The sequence below is a fragment of the Natator depressus genome, chromosome 21, assembly GCF_965152275.1.
Source record: "Natator depressus isolate rNatDep1 chromosome 21, rNatDep2.hap1, whole genome shotgun sequence".
NCBI lineage: Eukaryota > Metazoa > Chordata > Testudines > Cheloniidae > Natator > Natator depressus.
Window position 1 is genome coordinate 652,215 of NC_134254.1, and position 16,095 is coordinate 668,309.

Here is a 16,095-nt window from a genome sequence, read left to right on the forward strand (position 1 = left end):
ACTAAATAGTAATACTATTATATACCCACTGAATGTCCATATCACTACATTTATTATTATTGAACACTTCTATTACAGTACTGCCTACAGGTCCCAACTGAGATTAGGGCCACACTGTGCTAAACACAACACACACACAGTAAGAGGAAAAAAAAAAAATGGTCCTAAAAAGCTCACAGTTCAGAAAAAAAAAACCTAAAGGATGTGAGAAAGTAAGGATGATACTTTACAGGTAGAAAACTGAGGCACAGAGATTAGGTAGTTTACTCAAGGTCACACAGAAAGATCTGGGAACTGAACACTGTTTAGTGCCTTAAATCGCAAGATCATCCTTTCACTCTAAATATAAAAACTTTTTTAACCTATTTTGTTCTCTTTTCAGCAACTCTTTCAAATTAGAAACAGCAATTTCAAATTCTTCAACCACTGATGCATGCAAAACCCTAGTTTCTTTAAGTTCTTCCATTTGTGCTTCTTTTTCTACAGTGACTTCAATTAAGGTTTTCATTGCAGTCCGTAATTCGTTTTCTAAACTCTTCTGAGCAGTCTAAATAGAAAAAAGTGTAAAAAAATAAAAATTTGTTGTAAATATGTGTAAGACATTACCTGCCATATTCTTCATGGAAATATGGATATGACATATCTGAAATGTACTTTATACAAGATGGCTCATGTAAGGTGTCACTGGGAAGGTTATGATTTACTGACTGTGTTTATCCAATTTGTATGCATGTATTATTTTTGTATCTGAAGCTGGAAATATTGACCATGTCTCTGTATTTCAAATGTGCTACATTGGATGAGGCCAAATAATGTTAGTGGCTTATTGAAGACAACGCACACAATCATAAAGATTACCTCAGGAAATGTGTGCAGCAGAAACCTCTCAGAGATAGCGCTACACAATGGGAACTGTTTGACCCAGGTCACAACAAAAAAGCTTTCCAGCAAGCGGGGGGGGGGGGGGGGGGGGGGGGGGTGGGTGTTGTGTTTGAAAAGGGGGACAATGACAACATGAGTGACCTCACTCTCCCTACAACAAACACACCTGAAAACACCTGAGGAACAAAGACTGAACTGTGGAAAGTGCTGGTCCCAGGCTGTAAGGATTTTTAGCTTGTGTAAGAAAACCTGGGAAAGCCAAGGCAACTTGTGCCTTAAGAATCTGCCAGCCTGTTTATCACTCAGGGTGAGAATTTGCTAATTTGTATCCTACCTATCTAGTGTGTTAAGCTCAGTTTGCGGCTTTTGTTTATTTACTAAGGTAATCTGCTTTGTTCCATTTGCTATCCCTTTAACCACTTAAAAATCTACCTTTTGTAGTTAATAAACTTATTTTGTTTATTATTAAACCCAGTTTATGTAATTTCTAAGCGGGGGGGGGGGGAAGAAGTTGTGCACATCTCTCTTCACATTGAGGAAGAGGGCGGATTTTTATGAGCTTGCGCTGTGCAGATTTTTCTAAACAGTGCAAGACAGTATTATTTCGGGTTTATCTCCCAAAAGGGGTGTGGACGTGAGTGCTGGGCGAATCCTCTCACACAGAGCTGACTTCAGTCTGGCTGCAACTGGGTGTGGCCCGACCTGTATGTGTGTGCTGCAAGAGGCCGGGGAGCCTAATTCAGCAAAACAGGGAGTGGGAAGCCAGGCTGGCGGAGAAGGAGAGGATCAGTGAAATCCCCATACATTAGGTGACATCCCAGAAGGGGGGTCCAACTCGTCACGATGTATAGTAGCAAGCAATTACAACTCATGGTTCAGATGAAAAGTACTGACAATTGCTTCTACAAATTACACATCTACCTTATTTATATTACATTTTGATTTGAAAAAAAAAGTTAGAGCAAGTCATACCTCTGTTTTTTGCAGCAAAACTTTAGCTTCTTCCAGTTCTCCCATCAAATGTTCCTGTTTGCTCTGTGATTCTTTTAACATTTCTTTTTGTTGTTCTAAATGACAATTGTTACAGATAAGATTACACTAATGTTTCTAAACATTATGTCATGTACCAAACAAATTCGACTGTACTCTACAATAATTTTTACAATATATGCCACTTAAATAATTTATCTCTCTCAATGGTTTAAGAGAGAGACATGAGAGAGCACTGCATACATATCACTTTTCATTATGTAAATATAAAATACACGGAGTACTTAATAAATAGATATTATTTATAAAATTTAATTAAATGTACCCATCCTAGGCACAACATGGTATATATATAAAAAAAATATATATAAAAAACTTACAGCCTTCCAAAATAAATAATTATTCCTCATCTACTCAATGAATTAGGACTCTCGCCACAATTTTACAAAGCAAAGGAAACAGAAATAACTTAATTACTGATAAAATGATATAATTTTATGTGTCAAAATCACTGAAAACATACCACTATTTTTAAGAAGTATTTAATTTAATTAAAAGCGGCTGATTAACAGTTAAGAAGACTAAGTCCTTTCTTTGCCCTTTGCAAGTTTCACTCAAAAAACTCATTGACATGTCTCAACCATGAAATGGAAGGCCCCTTCTAAAAGCAGTTCAATGTCCAACTCCATTCAATCCTCTGCCTTTTGCCTGCCTACAAGGATGTTAACTCTAATGCCATCTGTAAAGGTATTTTTTGGAGATGTGGAAACATGTCCAATAGAGAAGAGTGAAACCACCATTTATTTCATTGGCTGCTGAACAACTGCTTGAAACTAACAACTTTCAATAACCAGTGACCTAGGGTGGTCTACACACAAAAATTGTACCCTTTTAGCTATATTGGGATACTTAAAATGGAACTCCTCCCACAGTGTGGACATAGTTATACTAGTATAACTTATTCCTACGAGGGAATAAGCTATATTGGTATAACAGTGTCCACAGCAGCATTAAAAAAAAAAAAAAATCACACCCCCAAACCAAATGCTTACATTGGTACAAAAATTGTGTGTCCATTATACCGCTACAAAAACTGCTGGCGTATCGAGACAAACACAGTCTACCATGCTGACCAACATTGCGTCTGAATTTTCTAGTTCTCTCTCTCTCTCTCTCTCTCTCTCTCTCTCTCATCAATCTGTCTGTATCCATCTCTTGTCTCATTTTATACTTAGATTATGATCTTTTCTTTTGTTTGTACAGCACTTAGCACAATAGGGTCCTGGTCCATGACTGGGGCTCTTAGGCAATACAATAATAATAATAAATAATTGTAGACCAGACCCTAGAAATAAAAGTTTGAACATACTGTTATGGCATAAGGTGCTAACGGTTTGTCCATTAGGGTGTCACTGATCTATAAGCACCCAGATACTGGTTAAAGAGATTGTGTGGATTAAAGCACTGGTCTGTCTGGCAGTTACAACTTTGAGACTCCTTTGTACTGAGAAGCAGGTGAACAATGCCAAGGCTCACTTTTCCAGGCCATGTGGTCTCAGCGAGTAGCCTTGGACTAAGGGTTTCACAGGTGTGGAAAAAAAGGACACAGGAATTGTTTAAAAGAAGCTGGGTTTGTTAGCAATTTGAGACCCTCCCTGGGGTGAGAGGAGAGCAAGACAACTGCTTCTTAGGACTGGGACACGGGCACCTTACCTGAGGTTTCTACAAAAGGTATCTGCTTATCCGAAGTTTGTTACCAACTCCATTCAACCCCTAACTGCACTTGTGTATATTTTATAAACAAATCACACTAACAAAATACCCAATTCCATTTCACCCAATTTCTGCTTCAAAACAGGAAAGTGATCTGCAAGTCCCCAAATTCCACCAGTACTCAGCAAAAGAATAACACCACCATGATCAAGCTCTAGCTTTTCTGTCTCTTGCACTATTACAAATAATGCTATTTGGATTATAGCAATTAAAATTCTTACTTGTTGCTTCTTCCAAATCAATAATCTTATCCCTTGACTCCTGCAACTGAATTGTGAGGTCTCTCATTTTATTGTCTTTTTCACCACCTTGTACAGTCAGAACTGATAGCTAATGAAGTGAAGAGCAATTACAATATATAAATAACAAGGTCTAGAAAAGACTACTAACTTCATATTGTTTTCACATTTGTACATTATATGCAGGATTAGGATTTCATTGAATAACTGTAGAAAAATGAATACAGCTCAAGAAAAAAATACGGCGGCATTAACCAAATGTCCATAAAAAAAGGCACTGCAGTCTGGAGACAGCAGATCTGCCATCAAAACTAGACTGTAAGTTCCAACAGGATGGAGGTGTAGAAACTTATATTTAGGGAGAATGGAGTATCCATTCAGACTCAAGTAGTCTCCTGCAGTCATTTCCTACACTTACACCAGTGCCTGGTCAGACTGATTGCCACCTCCTCAGATCCATTCTCCCCATGAACCAACAGGTCCATCTTCTGACCCTTCTCAAATTAAAAAAATTAAAGAAATAAAACCTTCTTTCCACACTATTGATTACACTCCTAATACCACCACCACACGGTTCCACAACTTGCCCACCTTCCTTGGCTCCCTTAATACCATGACAATACCCTATTCCCTCTCCTAGTCTCAGTATTCCTCTAGTCAGTCGCTGGTCTGATCTGTTTCCTGATCCTTCCTCCCAGCTTCTACATCATTCTCTTTCCCCCCCATCTCTTCTTCACCAGCAGATGTGGAATGAACCTTGCTCAAATACAAGGACTGTCAGAACTCTGTATTTCTTTTATGGTGCTTTGTGGGGAAAAAAATAATGGCATATAACTCCCATTAACATTTTAATTCAAATAACATAAAGCAAGAAGCACACAATTTAAATATCACTTATAATAATAATTTTCATCCTTCAAAAGTACAAAATCTTTTACAGACAACAAAGCACCTTTTTAAGAACTATTTTGGTTTTTTCTGCACTCCAACTAAATTAGTCAACAACAATAAAATCAGTTGATATTTTTGCTCCATATAATGCAAATTATATTTCCAAATAAAAATGTACAAATTGGACTTTACACTAAACAAACCTGCTTTTCCTTGACATTTGTTTCCATTTTGTATTCTTTTTCAAGCTGTTCTACTTTTTCTGCTGCTTCTTTTACTTCAGAAATAAAATGTAAATACTTAGTACTTAAACTAAACATACTTCAAGAAATCAAATATAACTGTCATTTTAGAATATGTATATTTATATAGCTTTTTCATTATAGATTTACTGCTGAGGTATGTTTGAAGCTATGGACTATTCAGAGAAAATATTTTTTGCAATGTCTCTTCACATATTTACTCCAATATTATGTAAAATGGGAAGTCAATGAGAATTTCATGTATAGAAATGATGCAAGGCTGGGCACTTAAGTGTAAATAAGCAAATAATGACCCCAAATTTTTTGCTGGTATAAACCAGTGCAGCTTCATCATATATCAAGAAGGCAACTACAGAAAACAAGCAGTGCCACTGTGGGCTGGGCTCCATAAGAAGAAAAACGGTGTCTGCAAAATTCCTATGATGATAAGTACTAATACAAAACCCTAAAACAGAAGTAAAACAAGAACAAAGCTGACCGGAAAATAAAATGTATGCAGTGTTGTTGTATCCATGTTGGTCCCAGGATATTAGAAAGACAAGGTGGGTGAGGCAATATCTTTTATTGGAGCAACTTCTGTTGGTGAGAGAGAGAAGATTTTTAGAGCTACACAGAACTCTTCAGGTTTGGACAATGCACTATATACCCCAATAACAACTATGTGGGTGAAACAAGACAATCACTATACTCTCAAATGAACTCTCACAGAAAAATGATAAAAGACAAAAAACCACAGTATCATAGAATCACAGGACTGGAAGGGACCTCAAGAGGTCATCTAGTCCAGTACCCTGCACTCATAGCAGGACTAAGTATTATCTAGACCATCCCAGACAGGTGTTTGCCTATCACTTGTGTGTGAACACTTTTCACAAAGCGATTACTTTATATCTGACCTTTAAGTCCTTATCCTCATTGGAAACATGCCTAACACCTTCAAAGAACGAATCTGAGAGCTTAAATTCAGAATTTTGCTAGATTCTAAAAATCACGGACTGAACAGAGACACTGGATTTATGTCTTATCACAACAATCTATAAAGTACTTACCCACCCAATAACTGGGTTGGTGTTAACAGGCACTTCAACTTCAATGGTCCCTTGAGATGTATGTTAACTTCTTATGCTAAACAATCTGTCACAGCTTGTAATTAGATGAACCTGTGACTCTGAGTACACTACTCAGACCTGAAGAGGAGCTCTGTGCAGCTTGAAAGCTTGTCTCTCTCACCAACAGAATAAAAGCTATTAACTCACGCACCCTATCTCTCAGGTGAATAAATGTTATTTTCAAGCTTTTAGAGCACTGTTTCTCAACCTACGGCCCGCTTGCAGCCCAGTCAGCACAGAGCTATGGCCCATGCGACATCCTCAGAGCCACAGAGGTACTACCGGATGCGGCCCACAATGGTAAATAGGTTGAGAACCACTGTTTTAGAGTATTACAGATATACAGGTTCCAAACCTACTCCCACTAAATTAACAGGAGTTTTGCCATGGACTTTAAGGGGAGTAAGATTAGGCCAAATGAGTACAAAGAATGGATGAGAATCTCTTTTATGCCCCTTTTTAGAACCTAGTTGACCTTCCTCAGGAATTGTTGCCATATTGTAGAACCAAGTTATGCTGTAATAAGAGCATCTGCTCCCCTTATTACCACATAAGCATGTCCTATAGACATTCTTAACAGTGTGCCTATAATTCATTGGTTCTAATAAATCCCATCACTCCTGCCAAAAGTGCATGTTATGATCTCCAAAGATCAAAGAGATTGTTACATGTACTCTGTATATTATGAGTATTGTAAACATTAGGTGGAATTCTTACATTTGAAACACATTTCCAATCTGGAGTTCTCTGCTTGCACATGAAGTTCCTCAAAAGCCAGTATCATTCTCTAAAAAATAAAACATAGCAATAAATGTTCAAAAACAAATGATTTCCTATAATGAAAAAGGAATGTACATACCATTTAAAAATATGCAGTATTATAAGCCAATGGTAATGTTTCCAGATTAAAAAGTACTTTGTTAAAACAGACAGCTATTATTTTAAATCAATATTATTAGAACAATTATTTAAAAAATTAGAAATTGAAGTAATCCCATACTTAGATGGTAAGCTCTTTAGAGCAGGGACCATCTTTTTGCTAGCTATTTGTACAGTGCTTAACTTAATGGAGCCCTGGTGCACAACATGGGGTGCCTAGGTGCTATCACATTACAAATAATAAATAAAAGTCAAAAGGTTAAAAAGAAACATTTAACTTAACAATTTTAATATCAAATTCTCTACCCCAGATAAAAATTCCTCTCCCTTCTCATTGACAAATATTCAAAATTCTCACTATATTCCCACTGAACTTCAGAAAAAAACTGAAGGTCAAATGTACTTTGCAAGACTCTACTGATGGTTTTACATTTTGTTTAAAATACCAAAAGTCCAGACAAAAAATGGTGTAAAAGAACTTAATACCTCCCTCTTATCCCTACTTACTCATCTGTTCCTCCACAAAATATATTAAGGGTTTGTCTACAATACCACTTAAGTTGATGTAACTTAGTTGTTCAGGGATGTGAAAAAGCAAGCCCCCTGAGCGACATAAGTTACATCGACTTAACGTGGCATCTACACCGCACTATGTCGGTGGGAGACACTCTTCTGCCAACATAGCTTCCACCTCTCGCTGAGGTGGAGTAATTATGACGACAGGGGAGTGCATAGTGCGGTAGTGTAGATCAGCCTTAAGACTAAATTTTCACTCTACTTACTATGCTGTACTGTACTTAAAACTGGTGTATATTTTCAATTCTTATGTCATGATACAATTGTATTGCACCTTATGTTTGTAAGCATGTTTTGTATTAATACATGTATATATTTTTCAAATAAAGTTCTTTATGTTAAAAAAAACCACCACCAACTGAATAGAACAAACTCTTATCATTATGTTCTTATCATAAAGACTTGGGCACTCAGCACCAGCAGCTGCCCATGTGACAATGGCAGGGAATGCTGTGGGAATTCTTGTTTTATTTTTATGAACAATCCATGTGACTCAGTTTTACTTTGTATTGTTACCCACTAGGTACAAAGAGGTTAACTTCTCCCCAGGGCACAGAGAAGCAAGACATAAGTGGATGTCACCCTTGAGAGACAATGGGAGACCCAATGACTGAAAATAAACGTTTAACTGTCTGGGAGATAAGGAATGTTGCGCCTATAAGGTGCAACTGGAATGGTTTTTAAGACTAGCTGCTGCCCAGAGCAGAGACACAGGGTCAGAGAGAGTGAGACTAGGATAGATTCAAGGATGACATGGAACAGTGCGCAGTTGTTTTCTGCCAATATAGACTCTGTTAAGTTTTCCATGATGATCTAAGGACCCTCAAATGCTGTATTTCAACTGACTAAGAAATGCTGGCTTGTTTTGAAAAGGCTACACTCTGTCACTGCAAATACTGGTTATATTGCTCCCTAAAATAGTGGAAGTTTCTAAAAGGAGTCTGAACTTGTTCAGACTTGCTGTAGAGCCACAGAGAACAATCAAGAGTGCTGGCGCCTAAAGGCCTAGCCTTGGAGTTATACAACTGTGGGTCTCACCCTTGTAAGAAAGCAAAGGGCTTGGCAAAAAATAGGAATACTCCAAAGAGACTGTATAAAGGCTGGGGCTATGAGGATCCAGGGGTTTGGGTCCTCAGTTTTGGCAGGTCTACAACTCAGGTTTTGGGGGTGGGGGTGTGTCACAATCCCTTGTCACCACCAGTGAAGACAAACAAAGCAGTATCTGATTGTCTCACACCCACTACTTACACCAGGAAGTGTCCCAGGCAGGGCTGTCCAAGCAGCTGCGCAGACTTCTTGATGTTGCTGCAACAGACCCCACTCTTATCTGGCTTCTGCAATCTGCATCCAACCTTGTTCCTAGTTCCACTCCACTCTTGTCCCGTTCCTGATCCCTATCTTGCTCCTTCCCTCGCTCCTCAGTTCCTGCCTTGTTCCTGATCCTTGCTTCATCTCTGGTTCCTTCCCCTATACCTTGTTCTGACTAACAGCCCTATCAATCCTGTCTCTGATCCCCAGCTTGTTTTCTGGCTCTGGACTCTGACCTGACCCCCAATTACGTATCCTAGCCTCTCCTATTAGGTCGGACCACCTACATCCCAGCTCCTAGCAGGGGCACTGACCATCCTGTAGATCAATGACAAATGTGTTTTGTATTTAAGAAAATCTCAGCATTCACATCAACTCAATTCAGCTATTTAAATTTAGAGTATTTTGAAACCTCTTATAATCAATCACTTACCTCAATATTATTATTAAGTGCCATATATAGATGTCTGGTTTCTTCTCTTTCATGTTCATCTGTCAATATAGAAATATTTTGAATAAAATTTTACTTTTAAGATATGCATAACAATACAGCAATAAATGTAATATACAAGGGCATATTAGATTGTACATATGATTTTAAAAAAAGTTTTGCCCAAGCATTTCAATACACAGTGCATCAAGAATTAAAACACGGATATGGTGAGCCTGCTTTTTCTCGTCATTTTACCAAAATGTCTGCAAAAATATTGTTGGCAAATGTTATGCAATGCAGAAAAAGTGTATTCTCCATCTAAGTAGCATTCCAGATCAGTTTACATGGTTTCATTCTGAATTCCACTTCTTCCAGACAGAATGGCAGGCTAGATGTAAATCCAGGATCAAAAAGTATAAGCACATTATCATTTTTTATTATTATAACAGATTTGGACACATCAATACATAGCGACAACAGGAGTATCAAAGATGAGTTGATAATTCCTTGAGTAGCCCCACTGAAATCCACTCTGTTTCATTGAGACTACTTGAGGAATAAGGTGGTCAAGTGATACGGTCACATAATTAAACATACTATTAGTGCCGCAAACTAGATGTTTCTGAATCAAACATTTATATATATATATATATATATATATATATATATATATATATATATATATATATATATTTGTTTACTTCATGGATTGCCCCCTCAACCTAACCATTGTTAGTTGGCCAATTTCCAATAACTATCATGGCGGAAATGACTCGAGAGATTTGAGAGGGTAGTTATTTTAAAGATAAATTCAGGAAAGGTGTTCCATATGTAAGAGATGGCATAGAAGAAAGTGTGAAGACACTTGTGAGAAAAGCAGTCAAATGGACCATCAAGTCTGACATCATTGGTAAAGACAAGGAACCATGAGGCTGATGTGATAAATGACGAGAACAGATAACTAAGATGAGGCAAAGTTGTGAAAGGCCTCGAAGGTGAGAACAAAACATTTGAATTTGATGCAACAGAAAACTTGGTCAGCAAAGAGATCCAAAGAGATTTGTGTGATATAGGTAGTGCAACAGGCAAAGAAGATTATCTTAGCATCTTCGTTTTGTACAGACTAAAGAGGGATGATGTCAATGTTTCAGCTATGTGAACAGAAAGAAAATATCTTATTTTAGAAACGTTATGAAGGAAAATACAGCAGGATTTGTACATGACCTAGATGTGAGCACAAGGGAGATAAGAGAGTCAAAGTTAATGTGCCAGTGTGACCAACCACACTGCTGTGGTAGCTAAGCACCTTACAAAAATGTCATGGGTTCCCCATATAGTGTAATCAATACTGATTTTTGGTTCTGCCCTGTCTTCCATTACTGTAGAAGGAAGAAAATATTTTTACATTTTTATCATTGTGGGAACGGTATGATGCAAGGTTTAGTCTTGCATTTTGTCCTACACAAGGCAAGATGCAGGTCATTCTCTTCTCTTGTGAAAAGCCATGAGACAACTGTTAAAAAACATCTGCATCTTGCACTTAAGACTTTCACCCTTGTAGCGGACAATGCCATTGCTCCTCAGGAACACAGCGGTCATGAAAGATAATGGTCAACAATGGGGCTACTCACAGTAATAAAGCTAAATGTGTAAATATGTACAGGATTGAGGCCAGAGAAACAGAGCAACTCTTCAGCAGCATGGATCCAGCAACTCTGAGGGTTTTGAAGAGTAATCCAGATAAAAATCAAGATTATAGTTCTAAAGTCCCAATTCAGGAAAGTACTTAAGCACATGCATAATTTTAAGTACTTAAATTGAATTTAATAGGACTATTACACATATGCTTAAATACCTTCCTGGATCAGTGTCTAAATGGGTAGCCAATGTAATGTAAAAAATACTAGTGCGATGCACTTATTTTGTTCTGCATAGTTTAGGAATCAAGCTACCCCAAACAGGTCAATGTTGCTTCCGATGAATATGCCAAAGAAAAGGTTGGGAGACAAATGTATAACCCTTTAACAACCTTGTTGCCTTTGGGGGAAAAAAACTCTGAAATTAAGAACACAAAATGAATAGCTATTAGGTCTATGGCTTATTTTCTCCAGAAAACTTCATTTTAGTGAGATGAGCCACGCACAACTTATTCAAACTACACTAGAATCCATGCCTGCAGAAAGAAAGCTTGTTCTCCCATGCAGCAGTGTGCATTTACAAATGTAAAACAATATCTAAATACTATTTACATTTGTTGGACTTCTCTGTGGATCGAGCACAGGTTTCTTTGAGCAGGTTACACAAACGTCTTGTTGCACTGTTTCTGAAAGAAGAAAAACCTATTTTATTATTATTTACATAATATTACAGGGGTGCATAGTATTTTGCAGATATAAAAATGACAAGGTCCTTGCCTTGAGAAGCTCTGCAATCTACTGTCTTTCTTGAGTGCAGTTAATTATTCAAAATTATAAATAAAAATGTGAAGTGTTCAGTATGAAAAAAATTTCTATAATATTTTATTCATATTACTCACTCTTGTAGAAGATCTTTATTTTCACATATCTCATCTTCCAATTTCAAACTTAGTTTTTCATTTTCAAACTAATTTTATAAGAGATGCAAATAAAAAATTAGTTATTCAAAATACAATTATCTTGCTTCATTTCTTTTCAAACCTCACCTGATAAAATATTTTATGTGCTGTTAATTATACCTCTTAATTTCTCTCTGTGCTGTTATTTCACTGTGACTGCAATATTTAACTCTGAACCATGTTTTGTGATATAATTTGTATGAAGGGGGAATATATATATCAAGTTTCACTGTACTCTTTTTACAAGTTACAGAGAAGCTTCATTTCCACGTGTTCATTACATTCTTATTTTTTTTGTATATTAAGTCACTTTTTTCTTTCAAAACAAACATTCATTATTGAGAGGATAAGTTTTTACATTTTAAAATTAAAAAATGAAGTTTTGCTTGTAAAAAGGTGAAGCTGTTGGATCAATTAGACGGTCAAATTTTTTTCACGAGATGAATTGCTTAAAATATTTTTGTGAGCTGTGAATCATTATTGATTAAATTATATCAGAAAGCCAAATTATATTTGTTTACTCAGAAAGTTTTTATTCTTAAAAATATATTTTGAAGTATCCTAGACAGAAACTTGCCTGTAACTCTTGAATAGCTTTACGTTGTGCTTCAATAATCTTTCTATTTTCTTGCAATTTTCTCTCCTTCTGCTTCAGTTCAGATTCTACTGTCACTTTCCACCTCTTGATCTTTTCAGCCTCTTTGTAGAGTTTTGAATAAAGCTCATGCATTGTCTCTATATTCTATTGAAACAGGTTTCACAATTTAATCTGAAATGCTGTTTAATTAAAAATATTCTACACACGTGTCTCTTAGAAATATCATAAGAATTTGTATTTCTTTAATAAATTACAAACCATCCCGATGAGTCGAAAGAATAGTAAATATGGCAGGCGACCAGCTTGGCTTAATGGTGAAATCCTAGCGGATCTTAAACATAAAAAAGAAGCTCACAAGAAGTGGAAGGTTGGACATATGACCAGGGAAGAGTATAAAAATATTGCTCGGGCATGTAGGAATGAAATCAGGAGGGCCAAATCGCACTTGGAGCTGCAGCTAGCAAGAGATGTCAAGAGTAACAAGAAGGGTTTCTTCAGGTATGTTGGCAACAAGAAGAAAGCCAAGGAAAGTGTGGGCCCCTTACTGAATGAGGGAGGCAACCTAGTGACAGAGGATGTGGAAAAAGCTAATGTGCTCAATGTTTTTTTTGCCTCTGTCTTCACTAACAAGGACAGCTCCCAGACTGCTGCGCTGGGCATCGCAACATGGGGAGTAGATGGCCAGCCCTCTGTGGACAAAGAGGTGGTTAGGGACTATTTAGAAAAGCTGGACGTGCACAAGTCCATGGGGCCGGACGAGTTGCATCCGAGAGTGCTAAAGGAATTGGCGGATGTGATCGCAGAGCCATTGGCCATTATCTTTGAAAACTCGTGGCGAACGGGGGGAAGTCCCGGATGACTGGAAAAAGGCTAATGTAGTACCAATCTTTAAAAAAGGGAAGAAGGAGGATCCTGGGAACTACGGGCCAGTCAGCCTCACCTCAGTCCCCGGAAAAATCATGGAGCAGGTCCTCAAGGAATCAATCCTGAAGCACTTACATGAGAGGAAAGTGATCAGGAACAGTCAGCATGGATTCACCAAGGGAAGGTCATGCCTGACTAATCTAATCGCCTTCTATGATGAGATTACTGATTCTGTGGATGAAGGGAAAGCAGTGGATGTATTGTCTCTTGACTTTAGCAAAGCTTTTGACACGGTCTCCCACAGTATTCTTGTCAGCAAGTTAAAGAAGTATGGGCTGGATGAATGGACTATAAGGTGGGTAGAAAGTTGGCTAGATTGTCGGGCTCAACGGGTAGTGATCAATGGCTCCATGTCTAGTTGGCAGCCGGTGTCAAGTGGAGTGCCCCAGGGGTCGGTCCTGGGGCCGGTTTTGTTCAATATCTTCATAAATGATCTGGAGGGTGGTGTGGATTGCACTCTCAGCAAATTTGCGGATGATACTAAACTGGGAGGAGTGGTAGATACGTTGGAGGGCAGAGATAGGATACAGAGGGCCCTAGACAAATTAGAGGATTGGGCCAAAAGAAACCTGATGAGGTTCAATAAGGATAAGTGCAGGGACCTGCACTTAGGACGGAAGAACCCAATGCACAGCTACAGACTAGGGACCGAATGGCTAGGCAGCAGTTCTGTGGAAAAGGACCTAGGGGTTACAGTGGACGAGAAGCTGGATATGAGTCAGCAGTGTGCCCTTGTTGCCAAGAAGGCCAATGGCATTTTGGGATGTATAAGTAGGGGCATAGCGAGCAGATCGAGGGACGTGATCGTTCCCCTCTATTCGACATTGGTGAGGCCTCATCTGGAGTACTGTGTCCAGTTTTGGGCCCCACACTACAAGAAGGATGTGGATAAATTGGAGAGAGTCCAGCGAAGGGCAACAAAAATGATTAGGGGTCTGGAACACATGACTTATGAGGAGAGGCTGAGGGAACTGGGATTGTTTAGTCTGCAGAAGAGAAGAATGAGGGGGGATTTGATAGCTGCTTTCAACTACCTGAGAGGTGGTTCCAGAGAGGATGGTTCTAGACTATTCTCAGTGGTAGAAGAGGACAGGACAAGGAGTAATGGTCTCAAGTTGCAGTGGGGGAGGTTTAGGTTGGATATTAGGAAAAACTTTTTCACTAGGAGGGTGGTGAAACACTGGAATGCGTTACCTAGGGAGGTGGTAGAATCTCCTTCCTTAGAAGTTTTTAAGGTCAGGCTTGACAAAGCTCTGGCTGGGATGATTTAATTGGGGATTGGTCCTGCTTTGAGCAGGGGGTTGGACTAGATGACCTCCTGAGGTCCCTTCCAACCCTGATATTCTATGATTCTAAGCTGCTCTAGGGATCAAAGTTTAAACTGATTAAATATGGTAGCACCATTGATGCACTATTCTGAATGCTTACAGCAGCCACTAAAAACCACTGTGTACCAATTTGTTTCATGGAATAAGAAACAACAAAAAATGCATAATTACAACACAATACAAATAAGGGAAAATTCTCCTAACATCTTCAGATCTTCTAACATAGCTGAAGGCAAATCCTGGCAGTCATGGATGATTACTCTGGGTCAAATCCAGGTCCCACTAAAGTAAATGGGAGTTTTGTTACTAATTTTATTAGGGCCAGGATTTCACCCACTAGGTTTCCCATACCAAGTTCCAATGCCCAAAAGTCCAGACACTGGGAGTGAAATCAGTAGGACTCCAGAGAGCACATCCAAGAATTCCTATGTTTTTTCTGCAGTAGAGGGACTTTATGTGCTGTTAATGATATCAGTCAATTAAGAGCTCTAAAAAGAACTGTAGAGCACCACACAAGAAATTGTTGATTATTGGTCTTAAGCAGCTCACAGAAAAGGGGAATCGGTTCAGACACAAGGTCATATTTTTTCTACTCTTTAAAAAAAACCTCAGGGGTCACCAAATTTTATCCTCCTTCTATGGCTTCACCAGGGATTATTACAGCATGATTGTGCTTTATTAGCTGCTAAAGCTAAAGAAGTGCAGTCCAAGTGGAGATGGAAACCATGAGACCCACAAGAGGAAGCCCGTTCGATCTGGAAGGGTGTGGCTGTTGTCAGGGTGCTTCTCATGTCAGGAATGCTAACTGCTGTAAACTTTGCTGAGGGTTGGAATAGAGCGCAGCAAAACAGCACTGAGGAAAATGGGCTGAAAGTACAGTACTGTAATTCACCTTTTCAGTAGTTCATGCTAGTAAATTATTTGGTGTTGCCATAGATTGTACTATGTATAAGTGGAAGGCTGTCTAATGGTTAGGGTACTAGCCAAGGACTTTGGAGACCAGAGTTCAATTCCCTCCTCCGCCACAGACCTTCTCTGTCATTCAGTGTCTGTGCCTTTGTTTCCTCATGTGTTAAAATACTACTTGCCTACCTCATAGGAGCATTGAGAGGATAAATACATTAAAGATTGTGAGGTGCTGAGATATTAAATTCACAGTCTGTACACTTAACTGACCTCTTCTTCTACCCCAGGCAAAAAATTTATTTTCTGTGAAACAGGATCTGAAAAAGATATTTTGATGAATATTTTTTCTAAATAAATTTGTATAACATATAGTATAATGCTTAAAACTAGGCAAAATGTT

The 16,095-nt window shown here is 38.3% G+C and overlaps 1 protein-coding gene across 1 annotated transcript in view; it reads right to left on the reverse strand.

The window, feature by feature from the left end:
- The window catches only part of SYCP1 (synaptonemal complex protein 1), a 69,962-nt gene that overhangs the window by 51,430 nt on the left and 2,437 nt on the right, over positions 1-16,095 (reverse strand). Inside the window, exons 3-12 of the mRNA XM_074936011.1 lie at positions 15,966-16,012; positions 12,517-12,681; positions 11,880-11,947; positions 11,593-11,666; positions 9,344-9,402; positions 6,865-6,934; positions 4,979-5,052; positions 3,867-3,975; positions 1,855-1,949; positions 363-547 (exon numbers count right to left, since the gene is read on the reverse strand). Of these exons, the coding sequence (XP_074792112.1) occupies positions 363-547; positions 1,855-1,949; positions 3,867-3,975; positions 4,979-5,052; positions 6,865-6,934; positions 9,344-9,402; positions 11,593-11,666; positions 11,880-11,947; positions 12,517-12,681; positions 15,966-16,012 (946 nt within the window). The remainder of the gene's footprint in view (positions 1-362; positions 548-1,854; positions 1,950-3,866; positions 3,976-4,978; positions 5,053-6,864; positions 6,935-9,343; positions 9,403-11,592; positions 11,667-11,879; positions 11,948-12,516; positions 12,682-15,965; positions 16,013-16,095) is intronic.